This window comes from Mus pahari, chromosome 1 (genome assembly GCF_900095145.1).
Source record: "Mus pahari chromosome 1, PAHARI_EIJ_v1.1, whole genome shotgun sequence".
Taxonomy (NCBI): Eukaryota; Metazoa; Chordata; class Mammalia; order Rodentia; family Muridae; genus Mus; species Mus pahari.
The window spans coordinates 96,039,630-96,063,127 of record NC_034590.1 but is presented as its reverse complement, the minus strand read 5'-3'; the positions used below and the strand labels follow the sequence as shown (position 1 = coordinate 96,063,127).

The 23,498-nt window shown below is 50.0% G+C and overlaps 3 protein-coding genes across 4 annotated transcripts in view; 2 read left to right on the top strand and 1 right to left on the bottom strand.

Moving 5' to 3' along the window:
• Il27 (interleukin 27) overlaps positions 1-5,743 on the top strand; it is a 6,227-nt gene extending 484 nt beyond the window's left edge. Inside the window, exons 2-5 of the mRNA XM_021220315.2 lie at positions 1,554-1,714; positions 1,799-1,897; positions 3,286-3,444; positions 5,220-5,743. Coding sequence (XP_021075974.1) covers positions 1,554-1,714; positions 1,799-1,897; positions 3,286-3,444; positions 5,220-5,459 — 659 coding nt within the window. The 3' untranslated portion in view covers positions 5,460-5,743. The remainder of the gene's footprint in view (positions 1-1,553; positions 1,715-1,798; positions 1,898-3,285; positions 3,445-5,219) is intronic.
• Apobr (apolipoprotein B receptor) lies at positions 5,627-9,814 on the bottom strand. The gene is made up of 4 exons (XM_021190483.2): positions 9,743-9,814; positions 6,938-9,442; positions 6,587-6,852; positions 5,627-6,492 (listed from the first exon to the last, which is right to left on the bottom strand). Exons 1-4 carry the CDS (start codon positions 9,797-9,799, stop codon positions 6,423-6,425), a joined length of 2,898 nt encoding a protein of 965 aa, XP_021046142.1. The 5' UTR covers positions 9,800-9,814; the 3' UTR covers positions 5,627-6,422.
• Positions 9,815-10,377: 563 nt separating this feature from the next.
• On the top strand, positions 10,378-21,707 carry Cln3 (CLN3 lysosomal/endosomal transmembrane protein, battenin). 2 transcript variants are annotated; one of them, XM_021203629.2, is made up of 17 exons: positions 10,378-10,636; positions 11,359-11,503; positions 11,708-11,804; positions 11,962-12,040; positions 13,055-13,151; positions 14,081-14,152; positions 14,506-14,585; positions 14,676-14,761; positions 15,338-15,410; positions 15,495-15,638; positions 16,230-16,342; positions 18,380-18,426; positions 18,504-18,572; positions 18,658-18,713; positions 18,828-18,921; positions 21,185-21,325; positions 21,409-21,707. In XM_021203629.2, the coding sequence occupies exons 3-17, from the start codon at positions 11,759-11,761 to the stop codon at positions 21,526-21,528; spliced, it is 1,317 nt and encodes a 438-aa protein (XP_021059288.1). In that variant the 5' UTR covers positions 10,378-10,636; positions 11,359-11,503; positions 11,708-11,758; the 3' UTR covers positions 21,529-21,707. The 2 variants fall into 2 exon arrangements, with proteins under 2 accessions (XP_021059288.1, XP_029388580.1); XM_029532720.1 differs by having other exon boundaries at positions 11,704-11,804; positions 21,409-21,697.
• The last annotated feature ends 1,791 nt before the right edge of the window (positions 21,708-23,498 follow it).

Sequence of the window (23,498 nt, the reverse complement as noted above, 5' to 3'; positions counted from 1 at the left end):
TGACTGGGACCAAGGGGACAACCCCTCTAGGTAAAGGTCTCTAACTTACCCAAGGTCTGGAACTTAGAAGGTTGCCCAGTCTGCAACTGGGAGCTGAAGGACTAGGAACAGAGTTGTAGGAAGAGGGGCAAGTGGTAGGTTGGGTAGGCTCAAGGGCTGGAGGATGAGGGCAGGATTCTCTACAAAGGGGTTTGGGGGTATCCAGAACTTAGAGAGGTGGTAAGTGGGTATGAGCTGGCACACCTTAGTCTGGCTGTAATATTTACCAAGGCCTAAGGGTTCATGTCTTCCCCCCATTCTAGAGCTAGGAAGAATTCTATTTTGTCTCCAGGATACAAGGGAGTCAGAATGGCTCTCAAGCCAAGAAACCTGAATGCCAGAGATCTCAATCACTGCCCACTTCTGAAAGTCCATGGGAAAATAGATGCCCCCACCCACCAAAGATTCCAGTAACTTCTGCTGAGGGCACTTTAGGAAGGCTTATCGATTATGAATGGATAGAAGGGACCTGGAAAGGAGCAAGGGTGGGGAGAGAGTTGGGGATGGTTTTGGTTTGGGTTTCGGGGAGAATTGTGTAACTCCCGCTTGAGAGAGAAACCACTGAAGATTGCCTTCTTCCCAGAGCCCCCACTTCACAGCAAAATGCAGGGCTTGAAGTCAGATAAGCCTGACTCTCACTCCACAATTGGGAGCCTGGGACACAAAGCTCAAGGCAGGACGAAGAAAGTAGCCTCCCCCTCCATCAGTGCCATCCCCACACATGTCCCTTCCTGGACCATACTGCTGATTTACCCGGGGAGGCTACAGTGCACAGTGGTGTGTCTTCCATAGGAGTCCCTAGAATTGAAGTGCTGGCTTTGCCAGGTCTTCCCTAGGGCCCGAGGTCTGTTCAAAGCCTCAGAGCTGTCTGGGTGAACCCAAAGAATCCTTGGCAGAACACAGTGTCACCGTGTCACTGCTTCTGGGGCAGGTGGGCTCTTCCTCTGAGTTCCCTAGGGAGAGAGTACTGGGCTGTGTTTGGGTGGATGTGGAGTCCAACCCTGCCTCCCTGACCTCTCACTGACTGACCGTGGCTAGTCACTTTACCCAGGCTCAAGGGCTAGGGCACACACATGCAGTTATGTAGGCTGGGCACTGGAAAAGGCAATAGACCAAGGAAACTAGTTGAAGTGTGTGTATTGAGATCCTGCCTTTGGGGCTCGGAGGTGGTAGTGCACGCCTTGAATTCCAGCACTTGGGAGGCAGAGGCAGGCAGATTTCTGAGTTCAAGGCCAACCTGGTCTACAGAGTGAGTTCCAGGACAGCCAGGGCTANACAGAGAAACCCTGTTTCGAAACAAAACAAAACAACAACAACAACTAAATGATCCTGCCTTTGGTATTCTTGCAACAGTGTGCAGAGTGCCATGGGGTTAGTCTCTGTGGTCCAAATGATGGTTCTAAGGGGGTAGCTTGAAGATGCCAGTCGAAGAGACTGAGTGCTTGTATAGACTGGTTTCTTCCTTCTCCAGGGTTCTCTGGCCTTCATCTTGTCCCCTTTCTTCCTTTTTCCAGGGCTCAGCCTGTTGCTGCTACCCTTGCTTCTGGTACAAGCTGGTTCCTTGGGGTTCCCAACAGACCCCCTGAGCCTTCAAGAGTTGCGCAGGGAATTCACAGTCAGCCTGTACCTTGCCAGGAAGCTGCTCTCTGAGGTTCAGGGCTATGTCCACAGCTTTGTGAGTCTACTTAGTGCAATTGGGTCTGGAGGTGAGGACGCCCCCAAGTCCCACTGGCCCTCGTTAACAGAATTTACCCCTCAGGCTGAATCTCGCTTGCCAGGAGTGAACCTGGACCTTCTGCCCCTGGGATACCATCTTCCCAATGTTTCCCTGACTTTCCAGGCATGGCGTCACCTCTCTGTAAGTGAAGGGGAAGGGCATGGGGAGACTGGCAGTAAAGCATGGCACATAGACAAGTGTTTGAGCAGATGTGGATCTGCAAGTTTGTATGGCTAATATATCTCTGTATATAACGGTGAATCTGGAAGCTGAGGGTAGTGGTACACATCTGTAAAGCCAATACTTGGGAGGCAGAGACTAGGATTTGAGAAAGGTAGAGGAACAAAGAAGGAGAGGGAGCATGTTGGGATTTGAAAGTGGAAACCGCAAGATGGTGTGCATGACACTGGGTGGGGGGAAGAGGTGGGACTGGGAATGGAGGTAGATATGGGAAAAAGATGGGTTGGTGACTGTGACAGGAGTGGAGGTAAGTCAGAGAGAAGACAGTTGTGGATATGGGCGAAAATTGGGTTGGAAATGAAAGAAGAAAGTTCAGTGAGCATGCTGAATTTGAGCCTGTGGAGGGAGGTGGATTTGGGTTGAGAAAAAGAACGAGGGCTGGAAGCCGGGCGGTGGTGGCGCACGCCTTTAATCCCAGCACTCGGGAGGCAGAGGCAGGTGGATTTCTGAGTTCGAGGCCAGTCTGGTGTACAGAGTGAGTTCCAGGACAGCCAGGGCTATACAAAGAAACCCTGTCTCAAAAAAACAAAAAAGAAAAAGAATGAGGGCTGGAGAGATGGCACTGACCACTCTGCCAGAGGTCCTGAGTTCAATCCCCAGCAACCACATGGTGGCTCACAACCATCTGTTATGGGATCCAGTGCATGAATGGGAATGAGGTGGGAAAGCTGGTGGAGATGCCAGCACAGGATGTGACTGACAGGTTGTATGGATGGCAACGGAAGGGACAGAATGAAGCTGTGGGTGGAGGGAGTGGGTTGAGGAGATGAGTATGGGCTAAGGAGATGGGACTGACCTCACAATGCTAGAAGAAGGCAAGAATGATAGAATCCAAGGAGCCCAGTGCTGTGGCTTGGTAGAGAAAGGCTCTTGCTGACAAAGCTAACAACCTGAGTTCAATCCCTGGAACCCACATGGTAGGAGAGAACCAGTTTCAGTAAGTTGTCCTCTGATGTGCATGTGCACAGGTACATACATGCACATGTTATAAATAGATGTGATAGAATACTTTTTGTTGTTGTTTTGGCTCTTTGAGACAAGCATCACTATTTGCCCTGGCTGTCCTGGAACTCACTAAGTAGACCAGGCTGGCCTCCAACTCAGAGGTCCTCCTATATCTGCCTGCTGAGTGCTGGGATTAGATGTGTGTGCTGCCATGCATGAGATAATAAAAAATTTAAGGTGTAAGCTTGTGAATGAAATGGAAACTAGAATAAAAAAAGAGAGCCACATAAAGATGGCACTCGATTTGGTGTTTTACAGCTGTCTCTTGATATTCTCTTTAATAGGACTCCGAGAGACTCTGCTTCCTCGCTACCACACTTCAGCCCTTCCCTGCCATGCTGGGAGGGCTGGGGACCCAGGGGACCTGGACCAGCTCAGAGAGGGAGCAGCTGTGGGCCATGAGGCTGGATCTCCGGGACCTGCACAGGCACCTCCGATTTCAGGTAGAGTGTGCACTGTACCCTTGACCCCAGGGATCTACAAGCAAAATGGGCTCACTGGCTCTCTTTTGAAACACCTCCCGGAATCAGGTTGAAGAAGCCTAGTGAGACACTTCAGCGTCTGTGAGTGAGTAGTGGCCCTAGAGTCTGGCTCTGCCCAAAAGCCTCTGCCTGCTCTTGAGGACTGGACTCCAGTGAAAGAAGAGCCGTGGGAGACCAGGGCAGCCCCTGTTGTCATCGTCATTGGGCCCAGAATCCGTCCCTTCTCCCTCCTGTTCCGACTTCACTTGGATTCTCCGAGGCGGGTCAAAGGGCAATAGAAATTTTACCTTAGTAAAAAGAAAATTGAAAATGCAAAACAGGAACTACCTGTGTCACCCCCTCTGATCCTAAAAAATCCTTAACAGCAGAGAATTTCCTGACCAGTGATCCCCAGAGCAAAGAAGTCTCACCCAGTTTGGAGCATCTTGCTCTACCATGACCATTTTTTAAGATAGATAGATAGATAGATAAAAGGTAAGGGGGCTGGAAAGAAAGCCCCATAGCTTACAGCACTGGCTGCTCTTCTAGAGGACTTGGGTCCAACCCCCAGCATCTCAACCATCTCACAACCATCTGTAACTCTAGTTCTAGGAGATTTGATGCCTTTTCTCGGCTCCTTGGCACTTGGTAAGTGGTGCACATACATGCAAGCAAAACACTCATAAACATAAAATAAATTTAAAAGTTTTTTTTTAATCTAGTACACCAAGTGTGATGATGCATTCCTGTCGTCTCAAACGCTGGGCAGGAAAATTGTGATTTCAAGGCCATGCTGTGACTATACAGGAAGATTCTGTAAGATAAACAAACATAAGAAACAGAGAGCTGCCGGGCAGTGGTGGCGCACGCCTTTAATCCCAGCACTTGGTGGGGGGGGGCAGAAGCAGGCAAATTTCTGAGTTCGAGGCCAGCCTGGTCTACAGAGTGAGTTCCAGGACAGCCAGGGCTACACAGAGAAACCCTGTCTCGAAAAACCAAAAGAAAAAAAAAGAAAAGAAAAGAAAAGAAAAGAAAGAAAGAAAGAAAGAAAAGAAAAGAAAAGAAAAGAAAAGAAAAGAAAAGAAAAGAAAAGAAAAGAAAAGAAAAGAAAAGAAAAGAAAAGAAAAGAAAAGAAAAGAAAAGAAACATAGAGCTGGAGAGATGGCAAGAGCAGTTAAGCAGTTAAGAGCACTTGCTGGCCTTGCAGAAGATAAATGCTAACACCCAGCACTTTCTCTGGCCTCAAAGAACACCAGTCATGCAGGCAGTGCACATACACATATGCAGGCAAAGGGCTCATATATACAAAATAAAAATAAATCAATCATATATATGTACATATATATGACAGATAGCTCAGCAGTCAAGAACACGGTTTGTCTTACAAAAGACTGGGGTCTGGGTCCCAGCACCCACATAGTGACTCATAACCATCCTTACCTCCAGTTCCAGGGGACCTGATGCCTCATCTCACCTCCTTAAGCACTGCACATGTGTGGTACACATCCATACACAGAAAATTAAGTAAATAAATAAATAAATAAAATGTTAAAGGGAAAAGAAAAAGTGCAAGATTTAAATAAAGACATGACTAGATTAGATAAAGACTTTGACCCTGTAAGTCTGAGGGAGAGGCTACCAGAGCAACCAGGGCCCGTGGTTACTGATGTCACTGGAGGTGACGGGCAGCAGAAGGAATGGAGACTCTCTCCGGTTCTTGATGTGGCACTGTGTGACCCATGTGTCTTTCCTCATAGGTGCTGTCTGCAGGATTCAACTGTTCGGAGGAGGAGGAGGAAGAGGAGGAGGAGGAAGAGAAGGAGCTACCCCTAGGGGCTCTGGGTGGCCCCAACCAGGTGTCATCCCTAGTGTCCTGGCCCCAGCTGCTCTCTACCTACCAGGTCCTGCGCTCCCTGGAGCTTGTCCTATCTCGGGCTGTTCGGGACCTGCTGCTGCTGTCTCTGCCCAGACGCCCAGGCTCAGCCTGGGATTCCTAACACTTAGCTTCAAGTCCTGTGGAGTGACCTTTCAGCTCCCTTCCCTCACCCATTAAGACTCTAAGGCTGGAGTCTGGCCAACCGCAGGACAGTCTCTAGCTCGTTTGCCTTAGACCAGGCAGGGCTTCACTAGCTTCCAGCCCTGATCCAATAATTTAAAAGCCCTCCAGTCCTTACCAGATATTTATTTCTTGGATATTTATTTATTTTTAGGAAATGGTTTATTTATTGTTTCACTCTTGAGTTAGGCCACCATGCTGGGGGCCTAATAAAGCCATCCAGCCTAGCTTGTGTGTCCATGTCTTTTCACAGGAAGGTCTGACACCCAAAGAACAGGACGGTTTGGGAAGGAGTTGGGGGAGGGAGAAACTTCCAGCCACCCAGAACCCCTCTCTACTCCTATATGCTTGGAGTTCCTGGGCAACGTTCCCCAACTCTGGCATGGAGGTTTAGCACAGTAACCTTCAGAGCTGTGATACCGAGCCGTCATTTTGTAAACTCAAAGTAACTGATCTGTGGCCGTGGACTCCAAGTGGTGTCCCTCGCTCGACCCCTTGAACCTCTTCCCTTTGGGCTGGCTTCCACCCCAGAGGTGGACTATCTTACACGGCTCTCTGTGGGGCTTCATCATGATGTGTAATTGGGCGGCGGGTGATCATACTGGGGAAATTTAGGGGAAAGTAGTCTCCCCAGCCCAGTCTTCCTTATAGCCTTCCGAGTAGCTGAGACAGATGAGAAAGAGGACCAGGAAAGGAATCCATGATCGATGCCAGTGGAGCGGATCCCTCACTGGCTTAATCAGACTCCTTAGATTCAAGGTCTTCATAAATATCCAGTTTTGCTGAGGCCCAGAGGGTGAAAAAGATGTATTCCAGTGGCTGAGGGACTCAAGAGTAACCAGGATCCAGAAGAGCCTTCGGACCCTCCTTTGGGAGGCCTCTTTCACTAGGGCTCTAGGCCGTGTCACTGTGGCTTTGGCTGGCTCAATCGGGCTTGCAGCTCCTGCATCATGCCAGGATGAGCGAAGCCAAACCTGTAGAAGGAACAGACCCATGGGAGCTCTGGGAGCTGGACCCCAGCTTCCCGCGGCCTCCTCACCATCCCAAGCGTAGTGCCCCTGTGCCTACCCACGGCCCAGCACTTTTCTTCTGGCTGGCACTGGAGTCCCCTCGGGCTTTGTGGCACTTAGCTCTGGAGTTTCCACTAGCTGAAGAGAGGACTGCTCAGGGACCGGTTGCTCCTCCTGTGGTTGGGGGCTGGGAGGGTCACACTGTGGCTCAGGAACAGAGATTCGATGGAAAGAGGGCCTCGAGCGCCGCCGTGAGGAACTTCGAGAGAGGAGCACACGACTCCGAGGGACAGAGACATCCAGGAGGGACCCAGGGAGCAGGGCCTGCAGGATAAGGGACATAGAGGACTGTAGAGAACTGACTTCCAGATTCTGCTTGTCCCTCTTGGGGCCCTGCTGAAGCCCTCACCTCATTCCAGTTGCTGTGAACATCCCCTGGGGCACCTGCTGTAGCCTCAGCCGATTCCGAGGGCCCAGGCACAGTTACTGTGGGGATTTGGTGTGTCTGCTGCCCCTGCTGGCCTGAAGAGTCATCCAGACCAGGATAGGTCTCCTGGATCTCTGTGCTCTGTGCTTCGCATGTGGCATCCTCCTCCTCCTGTAGCGTTTGGATCTCGCCCTCTGAGTTGTGGACCTTCCGCTCTCGCGACTGCCCTCCCCCAGCCTCTTCATCCAACAGCATCTGATCTTTTAGGAGCCCCTCAGTCTCCATGGGGGTTACGGACCCCTCTGCACTCTCTGCCTGGGAGCCTAAAGTCACATCATCCGCCCCCCTTATGTCTTCTGCCATTACAGATGTCTCCATCTCTGCCTGCTCCCCCTCTTCAGTCCCATCAATTTCTTGGATGTCATAGCCAGACACCGTCTCCTCTGCTGAGCCCTCCAAGCCAACTTCCTTTCCACTTTGCTTCTCCGTAGCCTCCTCCAGCTCGGTGCCTCTCCCAGCCTCCCCTCTGCCCTCGAAATACCAGGCTTTCCCAAGCTCTGTTTCTGGAGCCAACCCAGCTTCCCATTTTGGCCCGTCCTCGGTATCCACGGCCCTGATACCCACAATAATCTCATCAGCCAAATAACTGGTCTGTGTGTCCTCACTGTCTTGCAGGCTCAGAGTCACCTCCTCCAGCCTCCTCTTTCTGCAAGTTCCATCTGCCTCCCAAGGCACGACAGCCTCCTCCTCAGCAGCCTCGTTTTCTGTGGACTTGGATTCCTCCACTGACTGTTCTGTCCCCGCCTCTGTTCCTTGGCTTCCCTCCAGCTCTGGGTTAAGTGCTGTGGCAGTCAGCTCCTCCTCTCCTCCTGACCCGAAGACCTCTGGCTGTTGGGCCTCCTGGCCTCCTTCAGCCTGGATCTCCACTGCCTGCTCGGCTGCAGTCTGCTCCTTGCCTGCCTCAGCATCTGCTTTTACCTCCTGGCTATTTCTACGGTCCACACCCCTACTCCAGTTTCCCCAGGCTTCTAGCTCAGGACCTGCAGACCCCACAGGCCCAGGATATTCCTTCAAGCTTAGCACCCACTCTGGGCTCAGATCTGGAGCTCCACTAGTCTCTTCCTGACCCTTCTGTCCTTCCTCAAGTTGTTTAGTTAAAGCCTGGAGACCTCTCACCTGCTCGGGGTCCTGTCCTTCAGCCACCTTTACTCTCAATACCTCTGGTGTCATCTGGGCTGCCTCACTCCTCTCTCCCATAAACAACTCCTCAGTGCTGACTTCTGGAGGGTCTTCCCAGTCAGGTTCATCTTTAGCCTCTGTGTCTAGGACTAGCATAGGCTCTGTGGGCCAGGAGTTCCTTTTCTCCCTGGAGGATTCTTCTGCCTGTACCCCCTCTTCCAGACTCACTCCATTATCCCTGATGGCTAAGTCTTGCCTCTCCTCATCTTCAAAGCTGTCCCCTGTCTCCTGGTCTCCCATAGCCCCCTTTTCAGCTATCTGGTCTTCAGTCATCTCTCCGGTTCTCTCAGCCTCCACGGTCTGGATCGGAAACCTAACTTCAGCCTCTCCCTTCTCGTCGACCTCATCCTGCTGGTCTCCCTTGTCAGCCTCTTCTAGGACCCAGACTCTCCCAGTAGCTTCTGGGATGTTGTCTCCTGGGTCTGACCTGTATTCTGCTTCCTGAATTCCTAGGCTATCATCCCCCTCCATGTCTGGTACTGTCCAGGCCTCTCTACTCAACATGGCCTGGTCCTCAGACTCGGCCCCGGGGCATTGTGTCCCCTGTGCCCTTGCACTTTGGTCATCCCTCATTGGGACCATCCTCTCCTCTTCCTTGTCAGCCCCTTTGGCACTAAGCCACTCGACTTCTGCAACCATGTCTTTGGCCACCCAGTCTATCTCTTTGCTGTCCTCTGTCACATTCTGCCCCTCAGTGCCAGCATTCCCCCCAGGCTCGCTGTGCCAGGTTGGCTGTGACTCCACCCCCCTGGCCATCACTGGCTCTGCTGCTCTGACCACCTCCTCCTTTTCTTCTTTCTGTTCACAGGGTCTCAGCCGCTCCCCACTGCTTGCTTCCTCCTCACCATTTTCCCAGATCTCCTGGGTTGTATTACTGCTCCTGACTCTTTGAGTCCCAGGTTCTGCCTCAGGCTTCAGTGGGACACTTGGCTCCTGGCCCCTGGCATCCTCAGCTGCCTTCCAGGACCCAGTGTCCTGTCTTTCTGCTTGGGGCCTTGCGGAGCTATCTGCTCTCCACCCCCAGGTCTGTTCACCAGCTAAACTTCCTTCTTGGCATCTTATAGTCTCTTCAGGTGCTCCTACCCCTTCGCTCTGGCCACTTCTAAGTCCCTCCAGTACCTCCCGGGCTTCCTCTCCTACAACCTTCCCCTCAGTCACCTCCCCCAGTTCCTCAGCTGCCTGTGTCTGCCTCTCTACTGTGGGGACTGTGTCTCCTATGAGGTAGGAAACAAACGCACTGAAGGAATCCTAGAAGAGAAGAAAGAAGAGTGAAGGCACTCAGGGGAGGTCTACCCACTCTGTCAACAAAGCCCAGGTAAGATATCAGGGATCTGGACGTCTGCTAAGGGACCCCGACAAGGCCTAGCTTGAGTAAGTGGGTACGATTGTGGAGGCAGGAGATTGAAACCCAGGAAGGACTGGGTTAGAAATCTGGCTGCCTGTAGGAAAGGGAGCACGCTCGGGCTTGAGGAGAGGCTGTAAGGGAGGAGGAAAGGTGAGACTACAAGGAATGGGTGGAAGTTTCTGGTATCTCTCTGCCCCTCTCACCAGTGCTCCCCTCAAAGCCTGATGCAGCCCAGGGAGACGAAGCCGGAGAAAATCCATCCTGCAGGTCTCTGTGTGTCCAGAAAGCGCACAATGACCATCCGTCCCCACCCACGAAGTCCTCCCCAGCACCCAAGACACTTCCTCTTCCCCTGACTCTCCCTGATGAATCTCCACCCCAGGCCCTGTGCACCTCCCCCCGCTCATGGATGACTTCATGACAGGCAGGGGGATGGCTTAACCGGTCCAGGTGACTCAGACTCGGGTGCACATCTGGAACTAAAGGGCAGAGGATCGGGCCAGAAAAGGGAAAAAAAGGGGAAAAAAAGTGGAAACAGGAGACCTCAGAATTGGGTATGGGGGAGGGGGCAGGCGGCAAGTGCTGCCTGAGTGACTCAGGTCTTGTATTCGCACCTCAGCCATTTCCGCCTCCTCCAAGCCACAGCCTTCAGTGAGAGGAAGCTAGGGTTTGTGGTTCCTGGTTTATCTGGGGAGAAGCAGTAGAAGCGAGGATAAGGCCAGTGGAAGTTCTGGGTTCCCATTTTCAATGCCATTAAGATTTTTCTTGGGGTGAAAGGTCTGGATTGGCGCTCAATGCCCACATCCTCACCTATGGTTATTCTTGTACTGTGGTCATGTGTCCTCACAGCTTACTGTGAGTTCCTAAAAGACAGAGGCTGCAGAATTTCTAGAGCCCCGCATGGGTGGTAGGATCCTTTTGCTCCCTGGTTGAGTGATCTAAGAAGAACACCACAGGAGGGCATATTTCAAATGGCAATCTTAATGACAGGTGGTTGAAAAGACCTGGTAGAAGTGGGCAGAGGCTGCTGGAAGCCATAGCAGAGGACTAGGCTTGATGAAGAATGGTCAAGCTGCTGCCCTGCCATCGAGTGGAAGGTAAGGGAAGGACTCCTTATTTGGGACTATGTGAGGTGAAAGGTTCCAAATGTCCTCTCAGGCTCATTCTCCTAACTTCCAATAAGGACAAATGGCTGACATCACAGACCAGGAAAAACACCCATAGCGCTTGCTCAGTGAACTTAGCACCTTTGCTCTATTTCTTACTTCTGAGTCTCTGAAGTCAGCTAAAAGTCTAGCCTCCGTTGCACTGCGGGGCGGAGGGACCTTGGTTTTCTCATGTAAAACTAGGGGTTGGACAACTTTCGTGGTATTTGTTGTTCTAGGATAGTATGGCAAAGGGGATTTAATCGTAACATTGACTATTGCCATAAATAATTCATAGAACCCAGTTGTGTGGGCGCTTATCTTTAATCGATCTATTCTCAGCTACTTCCTAGATGCTTATTATAGATCTTTACAATAGGTCTGTAAGGACAACAGATAAGACTTGAGGCTGGTCGCCTTTGCTCTCAAGCAGAACTGGTCCTTGGAACGTTGGGTGGGGTAGTGGGACAGCCGCAGCAAAGTAGCCATAATTGATTCAGGCAAGTAAGAGCAGCAGGAAAGAAACTGAAGCCTCCCGCGCCATGACTAGTACTGGCAGATTTGCTCGGCGTCTAGAGCGCCACTTTCCATGGCTCTACTTGTGGCTCCCTTCGGCTCCAGTTCAAAATCAGTGCTTCCAGGGTTCTCTCGAACTCTCCTTTTATTCCCCGAAGTCTGAGAAGCCCAAAGGCGAAAAAGAGAAAAAAGGACCCGGAAGTAAGAAGCAACCCTCAAGCACGTGATGGAAGGCTTACGGGTACTGTCACGTGACCTACAGCCGGCTAGTCTACCTTGCAGGGAGTTCAGCTGCTCTTAAAGGTACAGGCCTGGGGGCGGGGGCTTTGCTTTAGAGGGGCAGGGGGCGGGGTCAGACGGGTGGGGCGTGGGTGAACATGAGCTGGAAATCTGGGGGTCCTTCGACGGACAGTCGTGTATAGCAGACAGCGGAACTGGGACTGACCATGGGGCGTTGATCCTTCGCACCCACCTGTCCCAGACTTTAATCTGTTTTCTTGAAGCTAGCTCGGAACACACGCTGACTTTGGGCCCTTTGGGGGACCCGAACTCAATGTTATGGGAAGTTCTGCGGGCTCGTGGAGGCGCCTTGAGGATTCTGAGAGTGAGTGCTCTCGTCGGTTACCTTGGGAATGACCACCTCTGCCCGCGGCTCTCCCGAGGAGTTGGGATACTGGCCCTGCCCCCTCAACTCGATACGGGATAGGCGGGGCCTTCGTGTACCCGAGTGAGTGGTGGGTCATGCCTTCTCTACCTCCCAGGGGAGGAGACCGACTCAGAGCCCCAGGCCCCTCGCTTGGATAGTCGGAGTGTCCTTTGGAAGAATGCAGTGGGTTTCTGGTAAGTGGTCTGAGAGTTGTGCAAAAGTAAAGTGCGATTGGAGCAAAGATGATGAGAGCCAAGTTGTGAAAGGCAGTTGAATACACAGATACTTAATCAACTGTGAACTTTCCAAGTTCCATTAAATTCCCACCTTCTTCTGAGTTCGAAGCCAGCCTGGTCTACAGAGTGAGTTCCAGGACAGCCAGGGCTACACAGAGAAACTCTGTCTCGAAAAACCAAAAAAATAAAAAATAAAAAATAAATTCCCACCTTCACCTATTGATCAGATCTTAGTATCTGTAGCGTTATTTATTAAATGTTTTCCTCCAACCAACTGGATTGCAGCAACTTTGAGTTTTTTCCTTTCTTTCTTCCTTCCTCCCTTTCTTTCTTTCTTTCTTTTTTTTCTTCCTTCCTTCCTTCCTTCCTTCCTTTCTTCCTCCTCCTCCTCTTCTTTTTTTTTGTAAAGGTCTTCAACTCTACAAGCAGTAGGGGCTTACTTTGAAATTTCTAATCCTTCTTTTGCCTTTCATGTGCTGCTACTGTAGCACCATGCCCAGCTCACCCATTGTTTCTGTTTGCAGTGCAGGGTATTAAAAGCAGGTCCTTCCCAGGCTCATGCACTGCTGCACAAGTCTGAACTCTGTCCCCAGCCAATTTGCTTTTGCCAAGCGCTGAGCACAGCTCTGGGAGATGAAAATAAGAACAATATGCCCTGCTATTATTTTGATTCCCTTGAGGTCAGCAGATGAAAACTTGTCTCCATTTTGCACAGGAATACACTAGATATTTCTATTGTACCACAGTGTTTCGGTTGATGAGAAATGCCCAGGGATCAGAATCTTAGTGTAAGCGTAGAAGAAATAGTGCTTAGGGAGAGGTCTTGGCACTTGGCCATGGTCTGATCTCAAGGCCTGTTTTGATAGTGGAGAAGGAAAAAAAAAAGTGTTTGAAGAATGCAGGTAAGGGAGAGACCTTTAAGGACTGTAGATGGACAGAAAGCCAGACAGTGAAGATGTGTCCTCATTCTAGGATCTTGGGTCTTTGCAACAATTTCTCATATGTGGTGATGCTGAGCGCTGCCCATGACATCCTCAAGCAGGAGCAGACGTCTGGAAACCAGAGCCATGTAAGTGAGCCCCTCATATGACACCACCACCATAGGTCAGTCCCCATGGGAATACTGGGGGCCCACTCAGGGCCAGAGGGCCCCTGAAAACCTCATAGAGTAGCTCTGGGTGGGATCGGGGAGCTAAAGTTCTTAGTCTCCCACAACCTCATGGCAGGAGGGATCTTAAAGAGGGCAATGGGTACCAGGTTGGTGAACTCATATAAATGGCTGGGTAAGACCTAATTTTGTAGGGCCGGCGGTGGTGGCGCACGCCTTTAATCCCATCATTTGGGAGGCAGAGGCAGGCGGATTTCTGAGTTCGAGGCCAGCCTGGTCTACAAAGTGAGTTCCAGGACAGCCAGGGCTACACAGAGAAACCCTGTCTCAAAAAGCAAAAAAAAAAAAAAAAAAAAAAAAGGACCTAATTTTGTGGTGTGTTTTGTCACTGTGCCCTGTTGACATTTGAGGTCAGGTGACTGTTGCGAGTCTATCCTGCATGTTGTAGATGTTTAGTAGCATCCCATGCCTCTTGTCAACCAAAAGTGACAGCCAAGAATGTCTCCAGATGTTACAAATGCTCCTGGCAGGTAACCTCACCCTGGTGGAGAGCTTTTGTGTCAGTGAGCTAGAGCATGCAGGCCCTAAGAGGCACAGCCTCCACTTTGCAGGTTCACTAGGGAATTGGACCCAAGCTGAGATTTTCCAGAAACCCAGATTTCTATATGAATGCTCTTAAACATGGTGCATAGATCTTGGGGGGCTGTCTTTGGCCTCTGGGCTATTAGTTTGAGGTGCTTATAAACACTCTCTTCATTGTGGACATAGAAAACTAAGGCCCCAAGAAGCCATGCCTACCCACAGCCATTTGTGAAGTTAGGGCAGAACTGGGCCTGGGCCTTGGTTAGCCTCCTGCCTCGTGGTAGGAAAGACTCTCTTCTCTCCCGTAGGTGGAACCAGGCCCAACACCCACACCCCACAACAGCTCATCTCGATTTGACTGCAACTCCATCTCCACAGCTGTGAGTGTCCATCTGGGGACCCCATGATCCATGCCTTTGCAATCTCATTCTCCCCTCCCCTGCCTCCTGTTGGGATTGCAGTGATCAGTGCATTCTGTGAATGGTAATTATTAGCTCGGGTACCCCCCCATCCCCCCAGCTTTGTGAATGAGACACTGTATGCTTCCCTCTTTGAATGAGGAAGCTGAAGCTCAGAGCATGTAAATAGTCCTGACAGCCATCGGAGCTGGGAATGAATGGAGCTCTAACTCCAGAGCCTAACTTGCAGCAGGTCTCACTGGCTGGCTCCCCGGCTGGGATGGGCAGGTTGTCTCCAGGAGGGTCTAGGCTCTCACTGTGTTCTCCTGCCTCAGGCGGTGCTCCTAGCAGACATCCTTCCCACCCTTGTCATCAAACTCCTGGCGCCTCTTGGCCTTCACTTGCTGCCTTACAGGTCTGGGTCGCGGTGGCAGGCGGGAGGAGGCGGGAGTCTGGAGAGTCTCCATGGAGGCGGCCTTCTGAGTTCCTCCTCATCTCTTCTCAGCCCCCGGGTGCTTGTGAGTGGAGTTTGTTCTGCTGGGAGCTTTGTTCTGGTCGCCTTCTCTCAGTCAGTGGGGTTAAGCCTGTGTGGTGAGTACGAGGCTGGGAGAGGTTGATGGGCTTAGGGGAGCCTCGGCAGAGTGATGTGCTATAGTCTCCTCAGCTCTCCGTGTGTGGGGGAGATTGTGAATTTGAGGTTAGTCGGGGCCACATAGTGAATTCAAACTAAGCTACACAGCAAAACCCTATCTCAAAAAACAAAACAAGGAGAGGGCCAGTCCAGGCTGATCTATATAGCAAGTTCCAGGCCAGCCCGGACTACATCCCCGAGACTTTGTCTCAAAGACAAAACTTCTAGAGCTTCCCTAACCAGAAGTGAGCTCTAGGAACAATTGGAGGGTGTCACTAGGAAGGAACGGGGAGACTGAGTATAGGTGGGGATGAGCGGGGCTGAATAATTGGGAGTTATTAACTGAATGAGGATAGGGGTACAGTCTCGGAGAGGACATGTGGAGGAGGGTGTGGATTTTCAGATGAGACCCTAGCCTGTCTGTTCAGTGACAGATCTATTCTTAGCGCTGCTGAGCCGATGGAGATGAGGCTATAAACAAACCAGTGGGGACTGGCTTTCAGTTAAAGGTCACCGTATGCTGTTTGTCCTCCCAGGAGTGGTTTTGGCCAGCATCTCCTCAGGGCTAGGGGAGGTCACCTTCCTCTCACTGACGGCTTTCTACCCCAGGTAAGCGGCCTGGGCCGGGAGGACTGGGAGAGGTGTGCCCCCTGCTGGCTTCCATCTTCCTCAGTGCTCCTGTCTTCTTTTCAGTGCCGTGATCTCATGGTGGTCTTCAGGTACCGGGGGTGCAGGGCTTCTTGGATCGCTGTCTTACCTGGGACTCACCCAGGCTGGCCTCTCCCCACAGCACAACCTGCTTTCTATGTTGGGGATCCCTGTTCTGTTGCTAGGCAGGTGAGTGTCCTTAGGCCCAAAGGATAAAAGACAGGAGGAGGAACTTGATCCTAATCCAGTCTTCAGATCTCTTCAGCCTTGTTGTGAAGGGGTGTGGATTGTGGACTCTTGACACCCCTCAGCTGTGTGACTCTGGACAACTTCATTCCTGACCCTCAGTTGTCTCTGTCTCGGGCTGGTTCTGTCTCATCCGCACAGGTCGGCTCCTGGGACTGGGGCTGGGACTGAGTGTGCCTCGGTTTATGTGTTCTGTGCGTATTTGTGTATTCTAGAAAACATTATTAAGTCAGGTGTAGTGGTACATGCCTTTCATCCCAGCACTCTGGGGGCATCATGTTATAGCTTAGGGCTATTGTGGAGTGTCCACCAGAAATACTGCTCAGACATGGGTTTAAGCCAGTGGAGAACAGAGCAGGTGCTGTGACTGAGTCAAATGAGGTCCTGGGTAGAAACAAGCTTTTCAAGGACAAGGTACCATAGAGGCTGGGAGCCCCCATGCAAGTGTGAAGGGCCTGGAGGAGCAGGGCCTGCAGGACCTCTGGGGCCTTTCCCGACAAGAGCTTCCTGACGCGCTTCTCCATTCCATCCCAGCTATTTCTTATTGCTCACATCTCCTGAACCCCTAGACCCTGGAGGGGAAGACGAGGCAGAGACTGCTGCCCGGCAGCCTCTCATAGGCGCCGAGACTCCAGAGTCAAAGCCAGGTAGGATGCAAAGGCCCTCCCATCCCAGAGCCACTTTCCCCCTTGGGGTTTTGGTCTCAGCAGTGGACACAGTTGAGGGAAACAGGCTGCTGGGTGTACAGATTTGGGTCAAAGCAGTCATGTATACTTATGAACTACTGACTGCATGCCAGACATTCCAGTTGCCGGGAACGGTGGTGCTCGAGATGAAGGAATGAGAGCATTGTCACAGGACATAAACCGTGATGGGGCCCAGAGGAGTGGTGCACACCTTGAATCCCAACACTTGGGAGGCAGCCACAAGCAGATCTCTATGATTCCAAGGCCAGTGGGCTACATAGTAAGACCCTGCACAGACCCAGAAAGTAACAGTTAAGGAAATGGGGTGGGGATGGTCAAGGGCGCTGCTCTACAGCAGGTTCCAAGTGGGGGGTTTTGTTGTTGTGGTTTTGTTTTGTTTTTTTCTTCAAGTTTTTGCTTATTGGTTTTTAAACAGAGTCTCTCTGTATAGCACTAGGTGGCCTAGAAATCACTGTGTACTCTCAAATGGCCTCAATCTCACAAATCCACCTCTCAAGTGCTAGGAGTAAACGAATATGCCACCATACACCTGGCTAGGATTTATTTTTCTATTTATGTGTGTTTGTGAACTTATACCACGGATGACCAGCAGAGGGCATCAGATGCCTTGGAGTTGCAGTTACAGGCAGTTGGGAGCTGGCCAATGTTGCCAGAATTCAAATTCTGACCCTTTTGGTTGAGCAACCAGTGCTTTTTTTTTTTTTAATTGTTTGTTTGTTTTGGGGTTTTGTTTGTTTTTTTGTTTGTTTGTTTTGTTTTCGAGACAGGGTTTCTCTGTATAGCTCTATAGCTGTCCTGGAACTTATTTTGAAATCTGCCTGCCTCTGCCTCCCGAGTGCTGAGATTAAAGGCGTGTGCCACCACGCCCGGCTGTTTGTTTTGTTTTTTTGAGGCATGGCTTCTCTGTGTAGCGCTGTCTGTCCTGGAACTCACCCTATAGACCAGAACTCAAAAATTCTCCTGCCTCTGCTTTCCACGCACTGGGATTCAGGGTGTGTGCTGCCACTTAACCCCAAGCCACCCCTCCAGCTCCGAGAAAGGCTCTACTTATTATTTACTTTTGTAATTATTTGTTTGTTTGTTTGCTTGCTTGCTTTTCGAGGCAGGGTTTCTCTGTGTAGCCCTGGCTGTCCTGGAATTTACTCTGTATGTAATCCAGGCTGCCCTCAAACTTTCAGAGATCCGCCTGCCTCTGCCTCCCAAGTGTGGATTAAAGGCGTGCCCCACCACTGCCCAGCAATTTGTCTATTTTTATTTTATGTGCATTGGTGTTTTGCCTGTGTGCATGTCTATGTGAGGGTGTTGGATCCCCTGGAACTGGAGTTACAGACAGTTGTGAGCTGCCATATGGGTGCTGGGAATTGAGGTCCGCTAGAAGAGCAGCCATTACTCTTAACCACTGAGCCATTTCTTGAGCCCCCGAGAGAACCCCCAACAACAAACCTTTTATTTTTGAGAGTGGAGCTGCCTGGGCAATAGCATGCGCACGAGGGTAAGGTCAGGCATTTTGAGGACTGAGCTCTGCTCATTCAGACTCGGCAGCAAGCGCCCTCATCCACCAAGCATCTCGGCAGCCCAAGACATCTCTGGGCTGAAACTTGGCTGTCAAGGTATTAGCTTTGCATATGCCTCGGTGAACATGTTCCAGGCACAGGAAACAGCTCAGGGTGAGGCCTTATGGGAGAAAAGGAGCCTGGTTATTCTAGACATGGAATGTCTAGTCCGGGATGGAGTCCGCAGATATGAGCTGTACCCTGATCTACAGTCTTGCTCTTTTTTTAAAAATCCGTTATATATGTATTTGTGTGTGTATATACATATGTACACAGCACGAAGTTTACCATTTTAGCGACTACTAAGTGTCCACTAAGTGACATTTAAATCCACATACTGCTGTGCTGGCTGGTTGCTTGCTTCATGCTGGCACCTAGCTAAGTGTTCAGCGAGCAACCTCCTCCCCTTCCCCCTGCTCTGTAGGTGCCAGCTGGGACCTCTCCCTCCAGGAACGGTGGACAGTGTTCAAGGTTTGGACGGTGGCTGTGGGTGCCCCGTGAGGACCCTCTGCCTCCTGCCTTCCACTTACCTCTCCTGACTCTTCCAGGGTCTCTTGCGATACATCATCCCTCTGGTGCTGGTCTACTTTGCAGAATACTTTATCAACCAGGGACTTGTGAGTGAGGGGCACTGGGGAGGGATGTGGGAGGAGAGAGAGGGCTGAGGTTCCCCCATCTCCATCTGTCTGGTCTTTGCTGCAGTTTGAGCTCCTGTTTTTCCGGAACACTTCTCTAAACCATGCTCAACAGTACCGATGGTGAGAGAAGTTGGCAGGAGGGCAGTGGGCTGGGAGGATCCCTGATGTTGGGGTCCTGAGGTTGACCCCAAAGGTGCGCTGAGAGCCTCATCCTCTTCCCTGCCCCCACCTTAGGTACCAGATGCTATACCAGGCCGGTGTGTTTGCCTCCCGCTCTTCTCTCCAATGTTGCCGAATACGGTTCACCTGGGTCCTAGCCCTGCTCCAGGTACTGAGCCCCTACTCTGTTTGTTCACACCCACCTGGGCCTCCCATTTAGTGTACTCCAGCATTCCTAAGTACGGCACTAAAGGCCAGCCGGGCTCCATATAAAATGTGTGGTGGCATCAGGAGGAGCCAGTCCTACTTGTGGGTGAATACCAGTTTCTGTTCTCAAGAGCTGTGTGACTCAGAGCAGCTCGCTGAACCTTTAATGAGCCTCCATTTTCCTATCAAGAAGTCAGATGTGGTGGAGCAGGACTGTGTACCTCAGTGGCAGAGTGTTGGCCTAGCCTGTCTGAGGCTGTGGGTCCCACCCCTAGTACAGCAAAAATTAAAATATTTAATAGCCGTGGGTAACACCTATTTCTCAGTGTTTGTATAGCAATGTTGAGAAAAAAAAGGAAGAACAAGTCATTGTTTTGATTTATTTTGGTTTTGTTCTTGTCTGCTTTTTTTTTTTCTTTGTTTTTTTTAAGACAGGATCTCACTGTGTAGCCCTGGGTGGCCTGGAGTCCGATATGTAGACCAGGCTGGCCTGGAGCTCACAGATCTGCTTCATGAATACTGGCATTGAAGGCCTGTGGCGTTGTGCCTGGCCTTTGTGCCTTGTTCTCGCAGTCATTCTGACTGAACCTAGGGCCTTGATCATGCTGGGTCTGTGCTGTTTGTTACTGAACTTCATAAGCTTCAAGCTCGCTTTCATTTACTTACTTATTTATTTTAAAGATTTGTTTGTTTATATATAAACAAACTGTAGCTGTCTTCAGACACACCAGAAGAGAGCATCAGATCCCATCACAGATGGTTGTGAGCCACTATGTGGTTGCTGGAAATCAAACTCAGGACCTCTGGAAGAGCAGTCAGTGCTCTTAACCACTGAGCCATCTCTCTAGCCCTATTTATTTATTTTTTACAATTTAAATAAACGTAATTAGATTTATATTTATTTATTGATGGGAGGGAGACACTTGCCAAGTCGTGTATATGGAGGTCAGAGCACAGCGTGCAGGATTGGTTCTCTTCCACATGTGGGTTCTTGTGATCAACTCAGGTCATACAGGCAAGTGCCTGTGGCTGAGCCATCTTGTCAGCCCAAACTTTTTTTTTTTGTTTTTTGGGTTTTTTGTTTTTGTTTTTTGGTTTTTTTTTTTTTGTTTTTTTTGTTTTTTGGTTTTTTTGAGACGGGGTTTCTCTGTGTAGCCCTGGCTGTCCTGGAACTCACTCTGTGGACCAGGCTGGCCTCAAACTCAGAAATCCACCTCCTGCCTCTGCCTCCCAAGTGCTGGGATTAAAGGCATGCGCCACCACAGCCCAAACTTTTTATTTGGAGGCAAAGTCTTCAAAGCTGGCCTTGAACCTACATCTGAAGCCCACATAAACCTTGACCATTGTTTAATTTATATATACACAAACCTTTGTCTACGTGTATATATGTGAACCACCTGTGCGCCTGGTGCTCATGGAGGCCAGAAAGAGTGTCAGATCCCCTGGAACAGGAACTACAGATAACTGTGGACCGCCCTGTGGGTGCTGTGGAAGAACAGCGAGTGCCGTTAACTACTAAGCCATCTTTCCAGTCCAAAGTTTTGTACTCTGGACATTTGCAGCTAGATCATTCTGATGTGTTATTTGCTGTCTTATGCACTGTGGGAGTTTAGCAGTGTCCCTAGCTGGTAAGACAGCCAGGTAGGTCTCCAGATATTGTCAAGTGACCCATTGATCTCAGTGCAGTAATTAGGGGAGAACATGTGCTATTCAGGGGGTCCTTGGGTGCTGAAGATAGGACTCTGGTACAGCATTTGCATATGAATCACAAGCTCCTGTGTTAGATCTGCAGTGTGTGTGTGTGTGTGTGTGTGTGTGTGCACGCGCGCATGCACAATGCATGTGGTAGTGTTATCTAGATGTTAGGATTCATGCCGTTAAAAAAAAGAAACAAAAAGACAAGAAGGAGAGGAGGTGGCTGATGACCACAGTGGGAATGACCCTGGTCGGACTGAGAGATCACCAGTGATGGGAAGTTGAGGAACATTCCAGGCTAATAGTGACAGGGACAAAGGAAGGGGATGAACCAACAAGGCATGTGAGGATGAGGATGGGGCCATTGAAGGTCCACCAAGATATCGGGGTCCCACAGGCCCAGCTGGGCACTGGGATCCTACACAGCCCTCTGCTTCAGCAGCATCTCCTATAACCTGGCAGCTCCGAGACCTGCTGCCTCCCTGCCATCCTCTTGCCCGGTCTCAAGCCTCCCTTCCCTCTGCCCACAGTGTCTCAACCTGGCTCTCCTGCTGGCAGATGTATGCTTGAGCTTCCTGCCCAGCATCTACCTCATCTTCATCATCATTCTGTATGAAGGGCTCCTGGGTGGGGCCGCTTACGTGAATACCTTCCACAACATTGCTCTGGAGGTCTGTGCCAGTTGGACAAGGGCTGCGGGTGGCCTTAGGAGCCTTGTGGATGGAAGCCTAACCCTTGTTCTTTGCTCTCCCAGACCAGCGACAAGCATCGAGAGTTTGCCATGGAAGCTGCCTGTATCTCTGACACCTTGGGAATCTCCCTGTCGGGGGTCCTGGCCCTGCCTCTGCATGACTTCCTCTGTCACCTCCCTTGACATGACACTGACCTGCAGGCACATGAGCAGATCACACATCTGCGAGCTCTACCACAGGCCTTCCCTGTGAGACTCCTGCCCCACTACAGCAAGGAGCCCTTGATGTTTCCCACTCCTGAGCTGGCCTCGGAGTTTTCTCCCACCCTCTGCCCTTCTAATAAATGCTTATTTTAACAGTTTCCTTTTTGTGCAGTCTCTGAAACTGAAAGTTTACATAAGCCCACTGTGGAATATATGTATTTATGAATGTATAAAGTATTTCAGACAAGGTGCGGCACACACCAGTAATTCCAGCACTCAGCAGACTGGAGAATACGAGTTCACGTCTGACCTGGGATATACAGTGAGACCCTGAGGACTAGGGCTATAGTTCAGTGGTAGACTACCTGCCCAGGATGTCCTGGGCTCTCAGTTTTTTGTTTTTTGTTTTTTTTTTAAAGATTTATTTATTTATTATATGTAAGTACACTGTAGCTATCTTCAGACACTCCAGAAGAGGGAGTCAGATCTTGTTACGGATGGTTGTGAGCCACCATATGGTTGCTGGGATTTGAACTCCGGACCTTCGGAAGAGTAGTCGGGTGCTTTTACCCACTGAGCCATCTCACCAGCCCCGGGCTCTCAGTTTTATCCCTGGAAACAATTCAAAAGCAGCATATGCTAATATAAGCCTGCAATCCCAGGGTGGGGGGGTGGAGTCAGGAGGACCCAGGGTTCATGGTCCTTAGCTACATAGAAAGCCAAGGCAGCCTGGCCTACGTGAGATCAAGGACAGCCTGGCCTACATGAGATCTTGCTTTACAATAATCCCATTGTATATTTCTGGCTTCCTTATCAAAAATCAAATGTCCACAGGTATGTAGATTTATACCTGGGTCTTCAATTCCATTGATCAACATGTCTGTTTTTATGCCAATACTGTGTGGGTTTTATTACTATAACTCTGTAGTAGGGCTTGAAATAAGGATAGTGATACCTCCAGGAATTCTATCACTGTTGTTTTAGCTATCCTGGGTTTCTTGGTTTTTTTCATATGAAATTTAGTATTGTTCTTTCAAGGTCTATAAAGAATTGTGTTGGAATTTTGATGGGGATCTGATTTCTTTCTTCAATGTCTTAAAGTTTTTATCATATAAGTCTTCGACTTGCTTGGTTAGATTGACCCAGTGATATTCATAGAAGACAAAGTGGGTAGTAGCGCTGAGCGCATGTCACAGCAAACAACTTCCTGAGCAGAACACCAAGAGTTCAGGCACTAAAATCGACAATAAACAGGAGCTCATGAAACTGAAAAGCTTTTGTAAGGCAAATGATATTGTCATCTGGCAGCCTACAGAATAGGAAAAGATTTCTACCAACTCAATATCTGATAGAAGGCTAATATCCGTAATATATTAAAAAAAAAAAAAAAAACTCAAGAAGCTAGACATCAATAAGCCAAATAACCCAAATAAAAATAGGGGTACAAAGCCGGGCGTGGTGGCGCATGCCTTTAATCCCAGCACTTGAGAGGCAGAGGCAGGAGGATTTCTGAGTTCGAGGCCAGCTTGGTCTATAGAGTGAATTCCAGGACAGCCAGGGCTATACAGAGAAACCCTGTCTCGAAAAAACCAAACAAAAGAAAAAAAAATGGAGTACAGAGCTAAACAGAGACTTCTCAAGAGGAATCTCAAATGGCTGAGAAACACTTAAAACTTCATCGTCCTTATCCATCAGGGAAATGCAAATCAAAACCACTCTGAGATTCCATCTTAACACCTGTCAGAATTGCTAAGATCAAAACACAAGTGACAGCTCATGCTGGCAAGGATGTGGAGCAAGGGGAGCACTCCTCCATTGTTGGTGAGAATGCAAATTTGTATAGTTGTATAGCTACGTTGGAGATCAATATGGTGGTTTCTCAGAAAATTGGAACCTCCATACCCAGCTATACCACTTCTGGGAATATACCCAAAGGATGTCCCATCCTA